Genomic DNA, 24429 nt, shown 5'->3' on the forward strand with positions numbered 1-24429 from the left:
TTTAATCGATCACTAACACATCCCCGGCTAAACTAGAATATTGCAGAACATTAATAACATAACAAAAAACAGTCATGTCATGAGACCAAAAGCTTGTATATTGATTGTCCGAATTGTATGAATATTTCAGTTGGTTGGTTCACACTTTGTCACATGTCACCGTATCTCAATTGCGTACATCGATGCTCGTGCTGTGGATCACTGGATTGTATAGTCCAGACTCGTTTATTTATAGAACGCCGCCGAACGCTGGAATATTGCGGCGTAAAACTAAACTCACTCACTTTGTCACATACACTGACATAAGGTCAATCAAAACTTGCGACCAGGAAATTATAAGCCCGAACTTTAGTACGGAATGTGCATAAGGACATAATACATGGGAATACCGGAGAATTTGGCAAGTAGTGTAATGGTGTCAGAAAGAAAGCGTTAAATAAATTTGATATTAAATAGTACGGTGTTTCCTTATTAATGAATAGAAGATATTTTGTTTCATTAACTTATGAAACTCAAGTAAATGCAAACTCGAGTTATGTGGATGATGTCAGGTCAGTACTTGACATTTGGTGGTAGTCTTCCAGCCTTGGATCCTTGAAGATCCGGGTTAGAATTGGTCTCAGCAGCATATTCTTGTCGTAAAAGGTGTCTAACAGAATCGGGCGGTCAGGTTTGCTGACTTGCTTGACAGGTCTAGATCCGTGCTCTTGTTGCTACACTATAGGTACTTCCATCCTCCTAGAAGCAGTTCCATTCAGAAACTTCTCGAACGATGTTACTCACTGGATTGTCTTGTTCCTTGATCCTTGTTACTGTGTGTCCTCTTCCTGTCTTAGCGCGGATGCTTCAGTGTCATCTTCGTTTTCTTTGTTTCTATGTTCTTCCCTATTTTTCCTGCGTTTGCATACAAATTTGATTATGAAGACTACGACGACAACGACAACGACATAGAGGAAGACAGCAAGAACAATAGGAATTATGCAACCTTCGACACCACATTGAGAGCTATCTGTATCCTGTCCATCTGTTGTTGGGTGACCTGTGGGCTGTGTGGGTGTTGTCGTGATGTTAGCCTGTTTACCTGCAGGACAGTAATAGGAAACAATGATCCACGACCCACTTAATGTTACGGTGACATAGAGGCTTAGAAACACATGTGTTATTTGAAATGTTTAGTGGAAGAAGAAACTATGCATAGCAGTTATTTGATGCACAAGATGAAATGACATACTGAAACCTAGGATCCATGCCTACAATAAGCCAAGATATTTAAACCAAATTTGACCCCACATCATAGTTGTTTGTTGAATCCATGATTTGATCCTTAGCAAAGTGTGAATGGTATATAAATACCCTAAAGTGAGTTTAACATTATACGCTTAGTAATAGTCCCGCAATATCAAGACGGGGACACCAGAAATGGGCTTCACACATTGTACCCATGTGGGGAATCGAACCCGAGTCCTCGGCGTGACAAGCAAACGCTTCAACCTATACGCTACCCCACCGCCCCGATTACACAATGCGCTGTCTTTTATCAGATTAGAGCAATACGTTGCTCTTTGTTATACTCATTAAACTGCAAAGACAAGAATTACTATACTGCTTTCAAAAAGCATTACGTTTGTACTAGAAAAACCTTCATGCTGAAATTACAAAATGCTAAAATAGTTGACACAGTTATTATCTGTTAAACTCTTAAATCAGAACATCGGTATCTGTTGTGAAAAGGTTTTCATCCTGCAGTTATCAATCACGTGATGCCGCAAAATTACCTTCTTCTGGCAACTTTGAACCGATACTTGCACTTACAAAGGTTCGAAATATACTTGAAGCTGCTCCACACATGGAAACTGGTTCTTGAATATACGCTTGTCACCGGACACAGGTACCGGAAGTAAGTTGGGTTCCGTCTCGCATATCTCAAAACAGGAACCAGCTTAGTACCGGAAGTAGCGCCTCGCGAGTCTTACAGGGCTTGTAACAATAACTGTCTCTTGGGTGTAACAGCGATCTTTGTAAGTGCTAGTAGCTGTTCACAGTTGCCAACAGAGAGGTGCTCGCTATGTGTAACATTTCCTGGATCGGGTGGGTGTGCAGTATTGATTCTTACCTTCAACCAGAGACTGTATGCCCTCACAGAGCACGTGCTGGTTCTTGGTGCCACAGGAAAACACAAGGGTCACGTTTCCAAAGTGGGATGCCGTCATGTGAAATGTTACGTTTTCAGTGCTGTTCGTCACCTTGGTAACAGTTTCCTTGATAGGATGACTTGTGATATTCCCCGTCTTCACTCCAATGATAACTGACTCAGAGCAGTAGAAGCTTCTCACGTAGACTGTCAGTGAAAGTTCTTCACCAACAATGAGTGCTCTGGTGTTCTGTGGGCTTGTTATTCGACATGATGGACTCTCTGAAACAATGGATACACGTTGATGTCATTGAAGCTTGTTCGTTTGTTTGTTGTTTAACTCCGCACTCAGCAATATTCTAGCTATAAGGAATCTCTCTGTGTATAATCGAATCTGGACCAGGGTCCCGTTTCACAAAGCTCTTGTAAGCCTAAGATCTCTTAACTTTCCTCGAAGCATTCGAACTTCCTATCTTACAGTATGGCTTAGGCTTACAAGAGCTTTGTGAAACTGGGCCCAGGCAATCCAGTGATCAACATCTTGAACATAGATCCTAGGATTTGGGATACGATGGCATGTGTCAACCAAGTCAGTGAGTCTGACCACCGGATCCTGTTAGTTGCCTCTAACGACAAGCATGGGTTACTGAAGCTCAATTATGACCCGGATCTTCACGGGTATGATATCACGAGTATGACACTCCAAACTGAGTAAGGAATTGGGAATAAGGTAAATGTCATCGCTTTGTCAGCTGTTGTGTATGTTCATGTTAACTTTGTTAGATATGTTTTACTGCCCAGGGAATAATTGCTTTGTACTTCCCAAAAAATTATTTCATTTCAAATATTTTATATAAATCGCCCCAACCAAGGGTTTGGGAAGAATCTACATTTCATTAGGACTTTATTACTTTATAATTTTACAATTTGGTGCTATGTATATCGTTATATTATGCAAACAAGAAGTACACAACAATTTCAATACGATAACGTGGCACAGGTAATCATTAACACATCAACCTTGGCAGCACTCAGTTAATGAGACTTAAAGTGAAGACAGAGACGCTCTATATTGACTTTGATAATTATTCGTAAATATCCTACAATGAGTGAGTATAGCTTTACGCCGCTTGTAACAATATTCCAGCAATATCACGGCGGGGGACAACATAAAGGGGCTTCTCTCATTGTACCCATGTGAGGAGTCGACTCCTTGTCTCTAGCGTGATGAGCGAATGCTTTAACCTCCAGGCTATCCTAAATCCCTAACCGTTTAAGAACATAGTGTACTTACTTTGCACAGTTACATTACACGTATCGGGGTTTGGGTCATCTGCATCTACAACACATGCCCAGTCACCAGCGTGTGTCTCCAGTAGGTGCGGTATAGTGAGGAAACTAGAGGACTCGTTCAGGACCGATGCTGTAAAGTCACCAAGATTTATGCAGTATCTGTTTGACAAATCACAAGTTGCAGCGGCAGTTCCAATAGGAGTTGAGTAGGAATGGGCTCGTGTGGCGATTCCTTTTATACACTTGAGATTGACGGTGGAGCCAAGTTCTGCGATCTCGGGACACAGCAATTCTCCAGAATCTGAAACAAAACGATGTAGTACTACTAGTAGACATGTCAGGCATTGGGGGAGAGATTATATACAGTGAACATATGTTTTGACACTTGAGAAGTTATTCTGAACAATTAATTATCATATTAAAGAACAATATAATTAGAAATCAAAAACCTGTTGACGATAAACATTAATCTACACTGGCCCAAAAAAGAAACGCATAGGTGAAAATCCAGTGTTATCAGTGATGCTTTAATAACTTAAATTACACAAAAAGTAATGATAATAGAGCAATAAAAATTCACACAGGTATTGGGACATGTGTATCCAAAAACATACAGTCATTCACAGTGGTATTGAGAGTCTCTGTTTTTGATGGCACGGTCACAAAGTCAGTATCTGGTGTGACCACCACGATCACTGCTCTGCATCGCCTGGGCATAGACTGTATAAGACGTCGGATCCGCCGTTGTGGGATTCTTCTCCACTCATCCTGCAACGCATCAACAAACTGTTGACGTGTCTGTGGTTGCGGCTGTCGGCGTCGTACACGTTGATCCAATTGGTCCCACAAATGTTCAATTGGGTTAAGATCCGGAGATTTTAAAGGGCATGGAAGAACTGTAATGTTGTTGATGGCAAGGAAATCTGTTGTAATGCGTGCTGTATGCGGTCTTGCGTTGTCATGCTGGAAAATTTCTCTTCTAGCGTCAATTACGGGAATAACATGACGTACCAGGATTTCATCACGATAGCGCACAGCATTCAAATTCCCTTGGACATGCACCAGGTCTGTTCTGTCATTCACAGATATGCCCGCCCACATCATTACACCTTCGCCGCCGTGTCTGTCGACCTCACGAACACACTGTCGAGCATATCGATCATTTCGACGTCTGTAAATCCGCATCCTGCCATCATGTTGATACAACATAAACCGCGACTCGTCGCTGAACCAGATCCTCCTCCAGTTCAAGAGGGTCCATGGCCGAACGTTCCTGCTCCATTGAAGACGTGCAAGACGATGGTGGTGTCGCAGAACAGGTCCTGTATGTGGTCGCATCGGTCGGATTCCATGCTCTCTTAGGCGATTCCTGATGGTTTGTGCAGAGACTCGACGCAGCCCAGGAACATTGTCGGCGGCGTACGCTGCAGTGACGGTCCGATTTCGCAGATGAAACACCCGGATGAAGCGGTCTTGCGCTGGAGTTGTCACCCTTGGTCTCCCACTCCTAGGACGATCTCTGGTCGAGTTGTGCTGCGTGTAGCGCTGCCAGAGACGGGAAATTGTACTCTGCCTCACGTTTAGATGTCTGGCAACTGATGACTGGCTTTCTCCAGCTTCCAAGTGTCCAATGGCTCTGTTTCTGCTTTCTTCGTTTAGTCGTGGCATCTTGAGGGTCGCATATACAGAATTTCGGAGAATGAATCGCAACAGGACTGCTGGCTTTTTTATACCCATCAGTATCAAGATTCAGATCCCGTATTTGCACGTGCATCATGCTTTCAGATTTTTCTACATGCAGATTATACGGGGATTTTTTCAAGGTGCTGTAAAATCACCAAAGGTTGTTTTTTGCGTGTGTTGGATAATTGTATGGGCTATATTCACACTTAATATTAACATTGACAGTCATTCTATGCCATATTTTTTGAAACAATATACTTTGAAGATCAGAATTCAGCTATGCGTTTCTTTTTTGGGCCAGTGTATATCAGAGATATCAGCTTAAACCAGTATGTTATCATGAACGATATTGTTAAAGAGAATAATACGCTGTTAAAACGAGCTATAAATCGCTCGCGACAGAAGGTAGATTACCATACTAGGGACCATGTAGACAGTACATTTGATTCCTGTGTGGACCCTAGCTGGATTTACACCATCCCTTCAGCTATTGGGGATTGTACTCCAATTACTTCGATGTAGCAGTGATTCTGTGGTCAGTGGTCTGACATTGGGAAAGTAATTCTGTTTCAGTTCCTATTTTTGTACAGACCTTGTCAGATTCTATGTAAATAGCAGTGTGCCTTTTCCGTGTAGGCATGTTCCGATACTCTGACCTGTCTGTCAGTACAGAGATTGTCAGTCAATGGACATTATCTTGCCTCACACATAAATGTTCGTTTCTGATTGTCTGAGCGCTCATCTATTATTTTCAATGTACCCCGCTTACAAGCGAGTAACATTTTCTATGTACCTCGCTGGGAATGCCGAACTCAGTTGGTACTTCGTAGTAGTAGTTCTTTATTTCGAATAACATTGAATCACGTATGATGTACGGAAATTACCGATGTTTTGCGAATGCAAATCGAATGAATGGAGATAACTCTAAATTTGTTATTCAAACTTCAAACAGTTCGGTAAGATAAATACGTTGTTCACTGGTCCCTCGGAGCCCATGGGTTGATGTATCCTCGATGTTTCTTTATGTTCCCTGAGCCCTTCGGGAACATAAACAAACATCGAGGGTACATCAGCCCATGTCCCCCTCGAGACCAGTGAACAACTTATATTGTCCCTATTTTGTGGAGACTGTTAGACAGTGTATGAATAGTAATGTTCCTGTTTTGTGTGGACATATACTAGGCACATAAAGAAACTGTGCATACACAAAATTAAAATCTAAATTTATCAAACCTGTGTAAACACATAAGGATTTAAACTCAGAGATTAGTGACATGTATCCAACATGCATGCACGTGCCACGTCCCGTGACGTCAGTGGGTTCGTCCTTGAGACGTGCAATACGTTATTGCACGTGCATTCCGGGAAAGAGAAACAGAGCAAATGAATGCCACACAATATTGTCACTTTGGAAAGCTCAACCCCTGCCCTTGCGAACGTTCAAAAAATTAAACGGCTATTGAAACGCATAGCATGCCAAGGCTCACGTCTGCACAACGTCATGAGGCCATTGGGATGGTCCGTGGGGGAATGTCTCAACGACAAGTGGCTGCACATTTCCACTGCCACCGGAACACCATTTCTGCACTGGTGAGACACTACCAGAACACAAATGACGTCATCGATCGGCCACGTTCTGGACGTCCACGTGTAACAACGCCAAGACCTGACATATGGATAAGGGTGACCCATCTTCGCCAGAGGTTTCAGACTGCAGTGATGACTGCCCGAACCATCCCAGGACTTCTTCGACCTGTGGCAATTCCTTTTCTGCAAAGTCATGGCCCTGGGTTAACATTCCAACAGGACAATGCCTGTGCCCTCATACGGCAAGGGCTGCTATGGATTTCTTGCAACACCACAACGTTGACTTACTGCCTTGGCCTGCAAATTCACCGGATCTCTCCCCGATAGAGCATGTTTGGGACGAGATGGATCGATGTCTACGCCATCTTCCTCATCCGCCAGATAACGTCCTTGACCTTGCAACAGAACTTGAGAGAATCTGGCGTGACATCCCACAAGCCTTCCTTGTACGTTTGATAGGCTCTATGCATCGTCGATGCACTGCTGTTCCCAATGCCAATGGGCTTGTGACATGGTCGTTTAACCGCTGTCCCGCTTGTGGACTCGTGACGTCATTGTGATTGACTTTTCAATTGAAATTCTCCCGACTTGTTATGGTCTCATGATCCCTCCATTAAAGTTTATATGTACCTTTGACATTGTTATCATACTTATCAACTGGGATAATATTTTGACAATGCACAATTTCTTTATGTGGCTAGTATAGTTAGACATTGTTTAACAAGCACCATTCTTGTTCTACGTGGACATATTTGGACAGTATTTAAACAGGCAATGTGAAATAAATTTGACATATAACTACATTGATAGAAGGGCATTCCAATGAAAACGTTTAAGTAACATACTATAGGACACCACCACCACCAGGTACAGCAGAACAGATCCATACATCCGTGTTGCATATAAACTTGTCGATTTTGAAACGAACATCTGAAACAACAAGTCCACAAATGTCCCTAACAGAGTTCGATAAAAGATTATTACGTAAATGACAAAATACGGTTTCATACTGGAACATTTACTGAGAGATGCACATATAATTGTAATTTACCCACCCTCTGTACCCGAGATAGATAGAAAGTCATTATCAGACAGACGCATGGTGCTGGTGCAAAGGCTCCAAATCCCATGCACCTGAATAGTTAAACAACTCGCTGCTTTACCCCCCAAAGTGTGACAATAACCACAAGTCCCAAACATATCTAGAAACTTTCAGCCTTGAAATACAACTTCCCATGTTAGAGAGGAGGACACCTTTAATAATGGTTACTGTAAATCATGAAAGTTTTGCCTGACGATATTTTTGCGAGTGGCGACCAACAGACGTTTTTGTGTCATGGTATTTTTGTAACTTGAAAATTCTGAAAAATATATCACAACTGAAATTATTATGCTAATAATTTGTATAGCGCCGATATCCAGCTCAGCTGCTCAAAGGCGCTTTGTTTTTCCCTGGATGTCAATTGCAATGGCACGTCGTATTATGAATCTCAACTCCCTGGGGATCATACAACTCTTGCAGACACTAGGCACACCGAGTGAGTGTGGCTTTCTCATCCTTACGAGGAACCCATTCACTGCTGGGTGGACTGGGACGCATTGTCACAGTACTTTGTCCGCGTTTACTGCAAGTTGATGTACCCGCAACTAGGTGTTTGCACATATTCATGTTGCCACCATCTGGTCATTTACCAGCGAATTCGTGGGTTCTTTAAAGTGCACAGGTTTGTGTACTGTACACTAGGGGTTGTGACAACACTGAAAGAGTCTACACACAAAGTTGACTCCAAAGTTTTTACACCCGGTCACAGGTGGGCTCGATCCCGGCACCTCAAGCTTGCTGGATCACTAGCCTGGCGCCTAAGCCAGCTAGCCCACCATGGTGGGCGAGCTACCTAAAGAAAATCCAATCACATGTTAAAGGTTGCCGCTAATCATTCGCAATTTTCGCGAAAATATCATACTTTCAAACATTTCGTGATTTATAGTGTATAGTATAGATTACAGTGTATTGTATTTTAGTCTTGACACAAGTCTGCTCACTAACATTAACGTACAATCATTGTTAGAACATCTGTTGAAGACACACGAAGGAACATAACGTACAATCAGTGTTAGACCATCTGTTGAAGACACACGAAGGAACATAACGTACAATCAGTGTTAGAACAACGAAGGAACATAACGTACAATCAGTGTTAGAATATCTGTTCAAGACACACGAAGGAACATAACGTAAGTAGTATATACACTGGGGGTACGAGATCAGTTTTGCCAAAGGCCTCTGTAAAGCTTTATTTCATAGATAAAGCCTTTATCAGTCCCCGATCTCTTCCCCCAGTGTATATACCACTTTTGAATCCCCCAACCAACTTCCTGGTCACTATGACCGCGAACCAACACCTCCTGGCCAACCTACATCATGTTGACCTCGATGAATCCCCTATGATCTAGTTGGTCTTCGTAACGAAGGCTTGCCGGGCTTGTTTTACCCTTGTTCTATGTACTTTTTTTTCTCGTCTTCGCTGATGACAGTGCTCTTACGAGACTTGGACCGGATCTCTTGCTTCATCTCGTGGTACTTGGAGAGTTCAGAGAGGACCAAACGAAACTCCTCCTCGGAGATTTTACTGTCAGTGAGTGCGGTGGAGATGTGGTCACTTACCGTGTTCAGCTTTGCTTCGGCCAGGACCCTGATCTCGTCGTGCTTCGTGGGCTGCCATACTGGGCTGATGACTACACTAAGCCTTTGCGTTGGGACGTAAGCCACGAGCAGGGTTCCGTTATTCACGACTTTGTTTAGGTCGTTGTCTTTGTTCTCCGTGAACACGTAGGGGGAGCTGAGCGTGATGTTGAGAAACCAGTCGACTTGAGAAGGTAACAACACCCACTTGGCATCGTCGGTGAAGACGAGGGCATACTGCTTGTTTTGGGCAACGGTCGTGCTCTCGACATCTTCTAGGTCGAACAGTTTGCCGCGAACAATGGGTATACCGACCATCCATTATCACTGATGCGGACTAGGTCGAACCGAGTGTTGAGGGCCACTCCTGAGGTATCAACTATATCACCTAGGGTACTACCGCTTGAGGGGACTTCAACACGTTCGTAAAGCTGTTTTTAAGCTGTAAGGCATACAGCCTACCCTCTACTCTGGGGTCGTTGAACCCACGTGTGTCCCCGAGGGCGGAGATCCCTACATTGACGCTTTTTTTCAACCTCATTCCGGGTCCTTGTGCGCTAGTCATCTTATGTGCAGCGTTATGCTGAAGTATCTTATATTCACAGGATTATGCTTTAAATCTAACACTGATATAACCAACTCTGCGATGGTGCCCCGAAATAACCTCTTGTACTGCTGCGATGAAAACGACTCGGTTCTGCCGTCGTTGTACTTCTCCGTCTTCACCCGGTATGGCTCTCAGCAGCATTGAAGGGCGTTCGACCCGAAAGTTGTCCGTCGTGCCCAGCTGATCGAGATGAATGCACAGCTCATGGTACAGGACTAGGTCGGGTAACTTCATACCCATGACGGTGGTTGTGGGTTTTATCTCGTCCGGCGGCAGCCCGAGGGTCCTCGCCAATGGTTTGCCGAACCTCAAGGGGTTCATTCCATTGTTGGTTAACACCACCGTGCCGTCTGAGTCGTTCATCTTGAGTTCGGCTCCCACGGGCTTGAAGACTTCATCGCTTAGCGAGCACATGCTGTAGTAGCCATCGGTTATGTGGTTGCGGACGCCACTGACGAACAGCTTGTTGTTGCTGTCATTGATGTTGGTCCACCGCGGCAGGTAGGTGATATCGCAGAGTGCGGCTTCGAGGTGACCCGACATGTTATCGAACACGTGCATCAGTTGAACGGACTCACCGCACGTTATTCCTGGAAGTGTCACGTACATATTAGAGTATATATACCACTATATAATACTTTCAAAATGTACACACCGGGAGTGTTTTACCCTAAGATGGCCATAGACTTCACGAACATGAAGATCGTTGTCGATGTGGCTGGGTTGTACTTCGGAGCCCAGTTCATCGATGTGTTCGACCGGTATAGGCTTTCGGTGACAAATGTCAAGGCAGTCCACGCTTGGTTCAACAACCCGATGCAGTTCTGGCAGAACCAACTCAACTTCGCCGTGTGGTGCGCTACAATGTGGTGCGGCTTGACGTTGACCGACACTCGGCGGGGCCCGCTGAGTAGGTCTGTGTTCACGTTCCACGTGTACTACCAGGTCAGGCATATCCTCAAAGAGATCAGCGCTCCGCTCCAACAGCACAAGGCACGGGACGTGGTAAACAACCCGTACGACAGACGGGCCTACGAACGTGTTTGCAACGAATTCGAACTAGACCCAAAGACGGATTGGGGTTTGCCGTGGCCGAACTACGGGTTGGGTATCCCCATCGTTCACAACATGCCCCTCGTGGAAGTCAGCGAAAAGATGAAAGAATGGGGGTACAAGTCGTATCATCACATCACGACGAACGAGTGGAATGACCGTTACATGGCTTTCGACGACACCAAGGATTACCTGACTGACTGACTGACTGAGTTTTGGTTTTACACCGCTTTTAGCAATATTCCAGCAACATCACGGCGGGGGACACCAGAAATGGGCTTCACACATTGTACCCATGTGGGGATTCGAACCCGGGTCCTCGGCGTGACGAGCCAATGCTTTAACCACTAGGCTACCCCACCGACCAAGGATTACCGAGTCTGGAGGTTCGAGCAGGGGCCCGCGGATGACTGGAAAAAGTTCATGCTGGACACGTCGAGAGGGTTCACTCATGCCGGCACCGAACACTTGAAAGACTCGACTGCTTACGACGCGCAGAAACAGTTCGTGGTCAATGTCGAGGATGCTATCTGCCGAGTGCCATCTGACGCTACCAAGACGTGTTGGAATACGCCCGGTCGAAAGTCGACTACGTGTTCAACGTGGGACTGTACATGGCCCCGAGTGACATGCAACTGAGAATCAATAAAGTGGTGGGCTACAACAACGAAATAGTCATAGCCACGGCCCACCAGAAGCTGGGTATCAACCCGGGTATCAACGTGAGTGACGTCCCACCCCCCACGGCCGGTGAAACGGGCATAGTCATACCATCCCCGGACCCCAGGGTTCGGCCCGCATCCGGTTTGGCCGTGTTGTCCACGAGTGACCCACAAATGGTTTGCATAGCCTTGTCCAGCCCTCGCAGTTCCCGAACGATAAATTTGAGCCCGGGTAAGGGTTTGTTAAGGTACGTGGCCAACAGTTCTTCGATGGCACATTGGGGCTCATCGTTGAGTTCGGCCCTGGTAGCTTGCAGATCTTGGACAACCTTCGGGGGAAGTTCTTTGGGCTCTGCGCCACTGTAATCTATGAGGTTTAGTTCACCGCGGATCAGTTGCTCACCATGGCGACTGATGAGTGTCGATAAGGCAAGCGGTTCTCTCGTGCGCACGTTCATGATATTGATCTCTGGGTTAGCCTTCAATCGCAGCGTGCTGTTCTCGTCGAGGGCGAACCTGGAATAGTCTCGTCCCAACGGCTCGATGTGGTGCCTACACCTCAACGCGTCGAAGTATTCGTCGATGGTCTGCTTCAGGAGTCGGTTGCTTTGCGAGAACGAGGTTTCCTCCTCTCCGACCGAGTGGGCACTATCATCCCACAAGTCATCCATCTGGATGTCATTGTAACCACCTTCGGCCATTCTATTAATTATATTAAATTTATATATTTTGTATATATAACAAAGTCATACGGTAGGAAGCTAGACCCTTTCCGGAGATCAAGGGAGCCTCTAGGCGTCAGAGGCGTGCGCCAATCGGTGACCATCACCAACAATCCCAGCAAGATAGACCAGAACCAAATGCTGTTGGTTCGATTCCCCAACCTGGGTGAGAACGACCTCATCGTGCCCGGCACGGTTCTACTGGCATTCATCCTCACGTTAGCCTCCGACAATGACAAACGCGAGCTCGTGCGGAACGTAGGTCAGGCCATCATCAAGAAGACCACCATCAAGATCAGCGGCAACAAGGTGCTGAGCATCGACGACAGTGACGTGTTTCACTGCTACAGGGACCTATGGAAAAGCGAGGGAGAACGCGTCAACGACGTGTACCAATGCATCAGTAAGTCGACCCGGTTGCGCGTCGGGTACGGCTTCACTGCAGACCAGCTCGACAAGATCCCGGTTGGTGAAAAGGCCATCGCTGAAGCATATGGGAACAGGTTCTGCATGTCGCTCGACTGGGCATGCGCTGTTTTATTTCAAGTGATAAACTTGAATGCGAGCTCACGTTCAACGACTACAGCAAAGTCGTGCGTACGCCGAACGGTGATGCTGGTAGTTACACCATCGACAACATCCCTCTGGAGTTAGACATGGTCACTAGCCCGGAGCTGGCCAGGGAGGTTCGAACCCAGTACTCGGGGAAGGTGGCCATCCTGTACGACCGGGTCCTGTGGCACCGGACGATAGTACGGGACAAGAGCGACACGCTGTGGAACATCAACTTGAACGTGCCGGCGCGATCGATGAAAGGGATCTTGAACGTTCCTGTGGAGGATTACGAGCCGTTCTGAAGGGACAAGATAATGAAGCTACCGACCCGGCACCCACAACCTGCACCCGGCACCCGGCACCCGGCACCCGGCACCCACACATCAGGACCTGGATCTATCCTCCTCGCAGATCGGGGAATACCTGACCACCAAGTACGTGCTGTGGTTGGACATGTGATCCAGCGGACGCCGCATCGACAATGGCAGCGAGGGGATAACCATATAGATCACCAAGAAGGCTCAACCCGCGGGCAAGTTGAAGTTATATACCTACGTAATTATGGATGCGCAGCTTAATATAGACAATGGGAGATTCGTGCAAGCCATCTATTGATCTACCCCGCGACCCGCACTGCGCCATAGTGTCTGGGCAGACAGGCAGTGGGAAGACCGTTTTCGTGCTGGATATGCTGGAGGGGTACAACCAGGATGTGTTCAACAACATCGTTATCATGTGCCCTACTCTGCATATGAACAGGACGTACACGGAAAGACCTTGGGTGATGACGGACCCGGACGTGCACAGAGTCGACCCACAAACACGCCTGAAGGACTGGCTGAAGGCTTACCATAAGAAATTTAAGGGGGAGTCGAGGCTGTTCATCCTGGACGACTGCAGTGCTAACAAGGAGATAACGAAGAAGAGAAACATGATATCGTACCTAGCCTTCTCCGGCCAGCATGCAAACCACAGCGTCTGGGTGCTAACGCAGAAGTTCAACTCGGTACTGAAAGGCCTCAGGGAACAAACGCGATGGGTAGCCTTATTCCACTGCAAGGACAGGGATTCGTTCGAGGAGTGCTTGAGGGAGAACGATGTGATGAGCAAACTAGAATGGGAACGGGTGAAGAGGCAGCTAGCCGAGACGAAGCATGCTAAGCTCGTGCTCAAGACCGACCAACCCGTGGCTTAACGAGTGCTAGGCATTGCCAGCAAAGGCTTAGCAATTAAAGGTTACAGTTCTATATGTCAGCTTGTGAAGTGCTCATCGTGTGTAACTTAACCTTCATCTCGCTATGTCTCTCGTGCATCTGCTATTATATCATTAGAGTTAAGAATCGCTTGTTACATTATAGGATGGAGTGCAACGACCTGCTCGAACAGCTGTTGGTGCCCATACAGATGGGGGATGATGACAAGCGGGAGGAGCTGGTAGCGCTGGCAATCGGCGGCAATGCCAAACAATACTTTGGGGACTACGCTCCCGATAAGATTCAGAAACTACCCGCCGATGAGGTCGATAAGCTGTACTCTAGATACGAAATCCGGCTTGGGGCCGAGATGATGAAGACTATAGGGTCGACCATGACGCAGATCTACACCAATTTGGCGTCGTACTTCCTCCCCATTCCCCCGGAACGCTGGCTTTACCTGTGGGAGGACCTCGAGAAGGACCCGTTCATCGAACACGCTTTGAGCACTGTCAGCTGTGTGCTGTACCACAAATATGGCATGTTCTTAGCCCCGGTGACGGCGGCGATCATCACGGCAAAGCATTGTCAATTTAAAGAGGGGAACAGTAATAGTAATAGTATACAAGATGGATCCTGCCCAGACAACCCCGTTGCCAGAGGAAATACCGGCAGAGGAGGAAACACCGACACCGACACAAGTCACTAAGCAGAAGAACCCTAAGAGAGTCGGCGCCGGTAGAAAAGGGGGCCTAGTCAAGCGCCATAAGAGTAACTATGTGGGTTGCAGGCGCAGCTGATGCGGCTGCCGCGGGTCTCTTCATGTTATATAATAGGCCACAACCAGCACCAACCCTGTAACCCCAATTAGAGGTCAACCCCCATATTATGTTATAATTACATATATATCTTATATACATCATGCCTGAGGGGAAAACGTTCGTTAACGAAGCATACCACGCCACCGTGGTCGCCGGCCTAGCCATAGCATATGCTCGGTTGACCAAGATGGTTCTCAAACAACCGACTATCAAGCTCGACTTCGACCTGCAGGATATGGGCATGCTCATCATGAACCTGGGTGATGGCCACCAAGGACATCCTCGTGAAGCAAGGGATCATACCGGGGAATAATTTAAGTATAGGTACATATAGGTTGGCTACGATCGCTATGATGATCGGGGGAGCTTTAGTCAATGCCCTGGCATTTTCCGGGAGCAGTTACCTGTTCTCGAAGCTACGGGGCCAAGGTAGAACGCGGCCGAGGTAGAAGCGGAACGGAAACGGCATGACATAGCCGTGGAGCAGCTGCAAGCCGCGCAAGCCGAGTACGTGAAGAAACGTATGCAGAGACTCGATTACATTAACGAACGACTCGAGCATGAGAACCATGCCATTCGAATGTTCAAGGACGTCGACGACGCCGTGAAAGAATACTACCTGCTGACCGGCAAACAGCCCAAATCCCCTCGATGAGCCCACACTCTCCCAGTACTACGCACCCTCCCAGGGCAAAAGGACCGAGAACTGGTCTTCGTCGTGATAGGCCTAGCAGCGACTATATTGATCGCAAAACAATTAAACTAGGTCCCCTTATGAGTATACGAAGAGAACTGCCACGTATCGATGCCAGTACATGCTTATGGGGAAGACCGAGACCTGCGGTAGGAGATGCAAGACCGAAGGGTACTGTTGTTTCCACAGGAGGTGTTTCATGACCTACACGTACTCCGTGTGCGGGCATGGGAGTTAAATGCTACTACTGCCTATGTAAAGCCCACGGGACAAACGTCGTCCGGCACCAGCTTATCTACAAGAGGAAAAAGGACTACATAAACGAACGTAGGCGCCTCCTCAGGATGGAAGTGTAAGGCCGGAGCCCCAGTTAAAGACTGTGCACACCTAGGTATAATGATGCCTGCGTTCATGCGTACCATAACCCTGAAAGGTTACCTGAGAAGCTGGCGGATGAACAAAACCAAGAGCATACCCATCGCCGCCATCAATGCTCTGATCACCGGTATACTTGAACAGATGGGGCGCTTCAAATTTCGGTTCACACTGGAAATGGCATGGGGGGAAGGGGGCGTCAGGTATACTTTCCCCATCACAGGTGGGCGAAAGATCGCGACTCAACCTGAGCTAGACAAGTATCTCAACAGCTCATTACGAGGTATACAAGACTACCTGGACAGCTTCCCCGAGCGGGTTGAGTGCAGAACGGTCTACCTAAGCATAGCCGATTACGACGCTGAAGTGCACTTACTGGCACCAGCCCTCCACCTGCTCACGGCAAAGTTCCACTAAGGCGCCTCCTTTATTTTTTTATTAAGGTTGGAGGAGTTACCTCCTTTTCCGGTGGCTCAATTAGAGATTGTATACACCTGAGTATAACAATGCCTACTGTCCGAGAGCTCAGGCAGATTGCGAGAGAACGAGGTGTAGTGGGTTACTCTCGATTGAGGAAACCCCAGCTGTTTAGCTTACTCAACATACAACCCCCTCCCACGGTGAAACAACTCAAACTCCAAGCGAAGCAGCTGGGGCTGGTGGGTTATTCCCGCCTGGGGAAAGCGGGGCTAGCCTCACTGTTGCACGCCCCCGTACAACGACCTCCCACGGTGAAACAACTCAAACTCCAAGCGAGAGAGCTTTGCCTGGTAGGTTATTCCCGTATGAGGAAACCCGATCTCGTCGAACTGTTGCATCAGCACAGAGTCGTCGATCTACAGTTGGTGTGCACTGAACGTGCTGTAGGTAACTACCTGAGAGGCTGGCGGATGAGTATAGACAAGAACATAGACATCAGCGACATCAAGCCTCTGATCGCTGACAAAGTCAATGAGGAACTGAACGACCTGGGAAGTCTCAAGTTTCAAATCACGGCAAAGATGTTGCTTGATAAACAGCAGACGGACTGTGCCATTGAGTACGTTCAGCCTTACTTCCGGGGTAAACAAGAAGTCGCGACTCAACCCGAGACGGTAGACGAGTCCATCGACACTTCACTTCAGCAGATACGAGAGTACCTGGAACACTACACGCACAGGGGGTCCGGGTGGGCCGTGGACAAAATCGATAAGGTCTATCTAGACATAGCTTACTACGTACCGTTCAGAGGCAGATCGTAAATAGACTTACCCCCCTACTTCAAGAAGAAACAAGCCATGGTCAACGTCAAGAACAGAGGGGACGATTGCATGAGGGTAGCTATCAGGTCCGCCTTGTTTCCGACCGATGTTAACTCGAACAGACCTTCGAGCTATCCCCAAGACGACGGGCTGAACTGGGACGGTATAGACGAACCCAAGCCCATATCCCAGGTCACCAGAATCAAGAAGCAGAACCCCATTGCCATCAACGACTTTGGGCACGAAGGCAACAAAACGATCTTGCACAGGATCAGCACAATGGAGGGTCTTCGCGTGATCAATATGTTCATGATCCAGCGAGGTGACAAGTATCACTACGCGTGGATAAAACACTTCAGGAGGCTGTTGTACGACCAACCGGCACACAGAGTGAAGAGACACTTCTGCGAACGGTGCCTGCACGGCTTCACCCGGGCCGACCTGCTGGAATCACACCTGGAGGATTGCCTAGGCGTGGGCAGACGGCCATACGAATCGACATGCCCAAGGAAGGCGACAACACCCTAAAATTCGACAATCACAAGAACCAGATGTCTGTACCTTACATCATCTACGCAGACTTCGAGGCCCTCATCAAACCCGTTGACATCGGGCCGGCCGCCAACACACACAAAACGCAGGAGCACAAGGCCATCGCGAGGGTTGACGGCAACCTGACGTGCATCCCCAACAACATGGAGAGATACATCTCCTTCTTCCTGAACGGCCTGATGTTCATAGACTCAGTTCAGTTCCTGCTGTCGTCTCTCGACGGTTTGGTCAAGGACAACGATACCTTCCCCATCACCGATCATTACACCGATGCCGAGACTCGGCCCCTGCTGATGAGGAAGTGTGTTTACCCCTACAAGTACATGGATGGCTGGGCCAAGTTCGCCGAGACAGCAACTTGACCGACTCGGCCATCACCCAGGACGATTACGACCACGCCCAGAATGTGTGGGAGAGACTGGGCTGCAGGAACCCGGGTGATTACCACGACCTGTACTTGAGAACGGACGTACTCCTGCTGGCTGACGTGTTCGAGACGTTCAGAAAGACGTGTTTCAAGCAGTATCAACTCGACCCCGAATGGTACTACACCAGCCCCGGTCTCTCTTGGGAAAACCGGAGTTAAGCTGGAACTCCTCACCGATTACAACATTCACCTGTTCATCGAGAAAGGATTGCGAGGTGGGATTTCCATGGCCTCCAAACGCTACGCACGCACTTGAGGCCCAAGATGTACTCCATCTTGAAGGCCGACAACGGCGAGATCCGGAAACGGGGTCAAGAAGTTCGTGGTGAAACAACACATCAAACATGCCAGGTTCAAGAAGGCCCTGTTCAGGGCCCGCACCTTCAAGCATCAGATGAACACGCTGAGAAGCGAAGGACACAGGATATATGACGTCCATGTCGCCGATGGACATGAAGCGTGGATAGCCGCCGATGGAATCAACACGTACGCATACGGCCATGAGAAAATTTAACCAAACACATAGACGTATGTATACGATGTCACGGAACCAGACAATGTTTGAGGCTATTTACTACAGCCCACGTGGGTACTGGAAAGGAGCTAGCGTGTACATAAGCTGGCTAAAATGGCGCGAGTACCCCCAAACGAGGCCAAAGCGTGGCTTGAAAAACAAGCCCTGTGGCAGATCTATTTACCGGAACCACGCTACGTGCCTAGAAGGATATTTGGTATTAACATACCCAATAGCGTTCACCAGGCCGACCTCCTGTTCCTACCCCACGACAAGAGGTACAAGTATGCCCTAACCATCGTGGACGTGGCCAACCGCTACAAAGAAGCCGAACCCTTAACCGCGACTCGGCCCAGGTAGTCCGAGGATACAAGCGTAGTCCGCTGACATGGCTCACAGAGCTGCAAGTCGACTCCGGACGGGAGTTCATGGGTGCCGTGTCACAACTGCTAGACAAGCATGGCGTCCAAGTTAGGCGTGGCATGGCCAGGGCTCATCGCAGTCAAGCCATAGTCCAGAGATTCAATCGGACTTTGGTCGAGCGCTTATTCGGGCATCAGTATGCGAGAGAGATGGCCAACCTGGGGAGACGATCGACGGAATGGGTAGCGCGGCTACCTCAAGTGGTATCGGCTATCAACCACGAAACCACTCGTCTCACACACGTGAAGACACACGAAGGAACATAACATACAATCAGTGTTAGAACATCTGTTGAAGACACACGAAGGAACATAACGTACAATCATTGTTAGAACATCTGTTGAAGACACACGAAGGAACATAACGTACAATCAGTGTTAGAACATCTGTTGAAGACACACGAAGGAACATAACGTACAATCATTGTTAGAACATCTGTTGAAGACACACGAAGGAAAATAACGTACAATCAGTGTTAGAACATCTGTTGAAGACACACGAAGGAACATAACGTACAATCAGTGTTAGAACATTTGTTGAAGACACACGAAGGAACATAACGTACAATCAGTGTTAGAACATCTGTTGAAGACACACGAAGGAACATAACGTACAATCAGTGTTAGAACATCTGTTGAAGACACACGAAGGAACATAACGTACAATCAGTGTTAGAATATCTGTTGAAGACACACGAAGGAACATAACGTAGAATCATTGTTAGAACAACGAAGGAACATAACGTAGAATCAGTGTTAAAACATCTGTAGAAGACACACGAAGGAACATAACGTACAATCAGTGTTAGAACAACGAAGGAACATAACGTGGAATCAGTGTTAGAACATCTGTTGAAGACACACGAAGGAACATAACGTACAATCAGTTTTAGGACATCTGTTGAAGACACACGAAGGAACATAATGTACAATCATAGTTAGAACAACGAAGGAACATAACGTACAATCAGTGTTAGAACAACGAAGGAACATAATGTACAATCATTGTTAGAATATCTGTTGAAGACACACGAAGGCACGTAGAATCAATGAATATCTGCCCGAAACACCAACATCAACATGCTGTCTACATACCTTCACTCCCACGCAGCCGCTAGACCCTGACGAGACTGGCATCATCATCACGAAACATGGTCTTCTTCCTGGTGTGTGAGTCAGGCACTTCAAGTACACATGACATGTATATTAACGAGGCAAGCTAAAGTATTCAACTCCAAAACATAAATATGCTAATCGCTTTCAAGAATATTAGTTTAAAACTTGTTAAACGACTGTGCGTTTTTATGTTTTTTGCATTGAATACTTTGTGTCGGTTTTTTGTCTGTCATTTCTTCACTAGGTAATAACTTTGTGCTTTTTGGTTAGACAATACCCGATCACTGAGTATCATCATCCCTGAAGTGTTTACCTACTTCTCTGTGTGTAGACATGACGGTAACCCACCCTGCGAGATGTTAACCTACCTCTCGGTATGTCTGCGAGATGTTAACCCACCTCTTGGTATGTCTGCGCGTGTTAACCCACCTCTGTATGAATGAAATGTTAACCAAACATTCTGTATGACTGCAAGATGGTAATTTTCAAGATGTTAACCCAACTCTATGTAATGTTACATTGTGATGTATGCCTAATCAAATAATTTTCCTTTATGTAGCATACTGGTTTCAGGTCACTATGAGGGGCGGTGGGGGTAGCCTAGTGGGTAAAGCGTTCGCACGTCACGCCGAAAGCCAGGGTTCTATTCCCCACATGGGTACAATGTGCTTCAACAATGGCGTCCCTCGCCGGAATATTCCTGAAAGAGTTGTAAATCCATACTCATTCACTCATGTCACTATGACGTCACTCGTTTGAGATACATGTACAGTGAAACCACTGATAGGCTCCACCAACACGTACACCAGTGTCACTGTCCATTTAATGTATGGTCAGCATGAGTTTGCCTTTCGGGTTCTGTCGTTTGAGCATGAGGAAATAGCGAGGTGATTAACATGTGCACAATGGCTCTATTTACGAATCTTGAGGGGAAGTGGAAACTATCACAAACACTTAACAGGGCGGAATAGCTCTTGTTAGGCTGGTCCTAACTTTAACCCCTTTGGAGTCACACTGAACATTGACTGAACGTGAACAGACATTCACAATACATATACGTGATCATCATTAAAGGTGTCCTCGTCGCTTACATGAGAAGCTGTACATCAAGGCTGAAGGTTTCTAGAGATGTTTGGGACTTGTGGTTATAGTAACATTCGTTGTGTGTGTGTGTGTGTGTGTGTGTGTGCGCGCGCGTGCGTGCGTTCGTGTTCGCGTGTGCGTGCGTGTGTGCGCGTGTGCCTCTGTGTGCGTGTGTTAGTGTGTGCGTGCGTATGTGTGTGCGTGTGTGCGCGTGTGTGTATGTGTTAGTGTGTGCGTGTGTGTGTTAGTGTGCGTGTGCGTGAGTGCGTGTGTGTGTGTGTTTTAAAGCACCGAGTTTGTTATAACTCGTTGTGTGTGTGCGCGCGTGCGTGTGCGTGCGTGTGTGCGCGTGTGCCTCTGTGTGTTAGTGTGTGTGCGTGTGTGTGTTAGTGTGTGCGTGCGTATCTGTGGTAGTGTGTGCGTGTGTGTTAGTGTATGTGCGTGTGCGTGTGTATGTTAGTGTGCGTGTGCGTGCGTGCGTGCGTGCGTGCGTGCGTGCGTGTGTGTGTGTGTGTGTTTTAAAGCACCGAGTTTGTTATAACTCTTCATTCAAGCGCATGGAACTTGCAGTCCTTGCACCAGCGTACGCGCGTGTCTGATAAATAACGTTCTATCTATCTCGGCTACAGATGGTGTGTAAATTACAATTTTATGTGCGTCTCACAGTAAATATTTCAACATGAAAACCGTATTTTTGTTATTTATGGAATAATCAAATCTAAACGTAATAATCACGTTCCGCACACTGGAATGTGTTTATTTATATTCATATGGACATGCAACTTCGAAGAAGTGTTGCAAATATACTTCTGTAAAAGGTTTTTGAAAGTTAGTTAATATACTAGCAATGTTATGGCGTGGGTGAATGTGGAATTGAATTCCACTGCAATATCAGGACATGTCTAGATGTGTCAAATATTGGTGTAGATTGCTCCAGTTAAATACTCACAGGTTGCCGTATCAGTGTTATCAAATGCTTATGTTATTGGATAAAGCTGGTAGAAATACTTGGGCTACATCTGTTAAACACATTTTGTATCAGTTTGGTTTTGGTATTATATGGTTATCCCAAGATATAGGTAATGTAAATGTATTTATGCTCACTTTCAAACAAAGTTTATGTCAAGACTGGCATCCCGTAATATCTAATTCATCAAAGTGTAATGTATATAGTAAATTTAAGTCATTGCTGAATGTAGAAAGATACTTAAGAGTCGATTTTCAATATTATTACAAGCATTCATTTCTCAATTTAGGTGTAATAATTTCCGTTTAGCGGTTGAGCTCGGTAGGCACAAAAACATGAGTTATGCTGACAGGATTGGTACTTATTGTCGTAGTAATGGTTTACATTTGGTGGAGGATGAATTCCATGTTCTCTTAATATGTGAGAGAGATGAAGATATTAGACAAGAATGCCTTCCTTCATGTACACTTGCTAACCGCAGTTTTGATACCTTTATTAGGCTAATCTCTTGTAACAACACACACATCTTATTTTGTCTTGGACGTCTCCTCTGTCATATAAAGAAAGTAAAAAGCAAACCTGATATTACAATCTGTAATTCATTATATTCACAGTACTAATACGTAAGCATGTTCAATATGATGTTACCATTGTGCCTGCATTTCTGTATCAATATCTCAATATGTGAGAGATATGAAGATATTAGACATATACACTTATTAACCACAGTCTTGATAATTTTATTATGCTAACTTCTTGTAACAACATAAATGCATTAAATTGACTTGTACGTTTCCTCGTACACATCATTCATTTGTAAATGCCACCACTTTCATCTATAAATATCACATCCACTGATATCTCGTGACACGGAAGTCTCTGTCATATACCAGGAAACACATGTGCTGTGCTTCGGATTTGATTTTGATTGTGATTTTGAGGGAATAGTTTACAAAAGGTTCAAATATGCTCACATGACATTATATAACACATTGCTGTGTAGGGAGCAGAGCCTTCTGTCTTTGTTCGTCTTGTAATGGGTTGGTTTTGTTTATGTTGAAGTAATGTAACTGTTGTATACATGTAAGTACGATATGAATACCTATTAGCGATACCGTCCACGAAGATTATACTTTGATCTCCTTGCATCTCCATGAATGATATAGCCGTGTGTAAATCGGTGAAACATATCATCTCCATGGGTTAAGATATCATCTCCGTGCATAAAGGTATGATCTGCAGAGATGGAGGAAACATCTCTGTAGATGAAGGTATGATCGGCAGAGATGAAAGTAACATCTCCGTAAATGGAGGTATGATCTGCAGAGATGGAAGAAACATCTCTGTAGATGAAGGTATGATCGGCAGAGATGGAGGAAACATCTCTGTAGATGAAGGTATGATCTGCAGAGATGGAGGAAACATCTCTGTAGATGAAGGTATGATCTGCAGAGATGGAGGAAACATCTCTGTAGATGAAGGTATGATCTGCAGAGATGGAGGAAACATCTCTGTAGATGAAGGTATGATCTGCAGAGATGGAGGAAACATCTCTGTAGATGAAGGTATGATCTGTAGAGATGGAAGAAACATCTCTGTAGATGAAGGTATGATCTGCAGAGATGAAAGTAACATTTCCGTATATAGGTATGATATGTATAGGTAAAAGTAACATTTCTGTAAATGGAGGTATGATCTGCAGAGATGAAAGTAACATTTCCGTATATAGGTATGGTCTGCAGAGATGAAAGTAACATTTCTGTAAATGGAGGTATGATCTGCAGAGATGAAAGTAACATCTCCGTAAATGGAGGTATGATCTGCAGAGATGAAAGTAGATCTAAGTATCATGTACGTAGATTGTAATATTATAGACTGAATAATACGCTTCCATATTACGGCATAATCAAGTCTGTGTTAGTGGTAGACACGTAGACACATAAAAACATCACATGACTGGGAAGTTATGAGTCGGTTTATTGCATAATGCATCCAGCGACAAGATACAACGGAATACCAACGAATCCCAACAAAGCAGACAATGAAAG

At 46.1% G+C, this 24429-nt stretch overlaps 1 protein-coding gene across 1 annotated transcript; it reads right to left on the reverse strand.

Moving 5' to 3' along the window:
* Positions 1-689: 689 nt before the first annotated feature.
* Positions 690-20530, reverse strand: LOC124272582. Its single transcript, XM_046707785.1, has 5 exons — positions 20311-20530; positions 7540-7624; positions 3426-3725; positions 2114-2413; positions 690-1081 (listed from the first exon to the last, which is right to left on the reverse strand). The coding sequence occupies exons 1-5, from the start codon at positions 20356-20358 to the stop codon at positions 810-812; spliced, it is 1005 nt and encodes a 334-aa protein (XP_046563741.1). The 5' UTR covers positions 20359-20530; the 3' UTR covers positions 690-809.
* Positions 20531-24429: the final 3899 nt, after the last annotated feature.

The sequence above is a fragment of the Haliotis rubra genome, unplaced genomic scaffold (genome assembly GCF_003918875.1).
Source record: "Haliotis rubra isolate DU_JTF1 unplaced genomic scaffold, ASM391887v1 Scf1706, whole genome shotgun sequence".
Lineage (NCBI taxonomy): Eukaryota > Metazoa > Mollusca > Gastropoda > Lepetellida > Haliotidae > Haliotis > Haliotis rubra.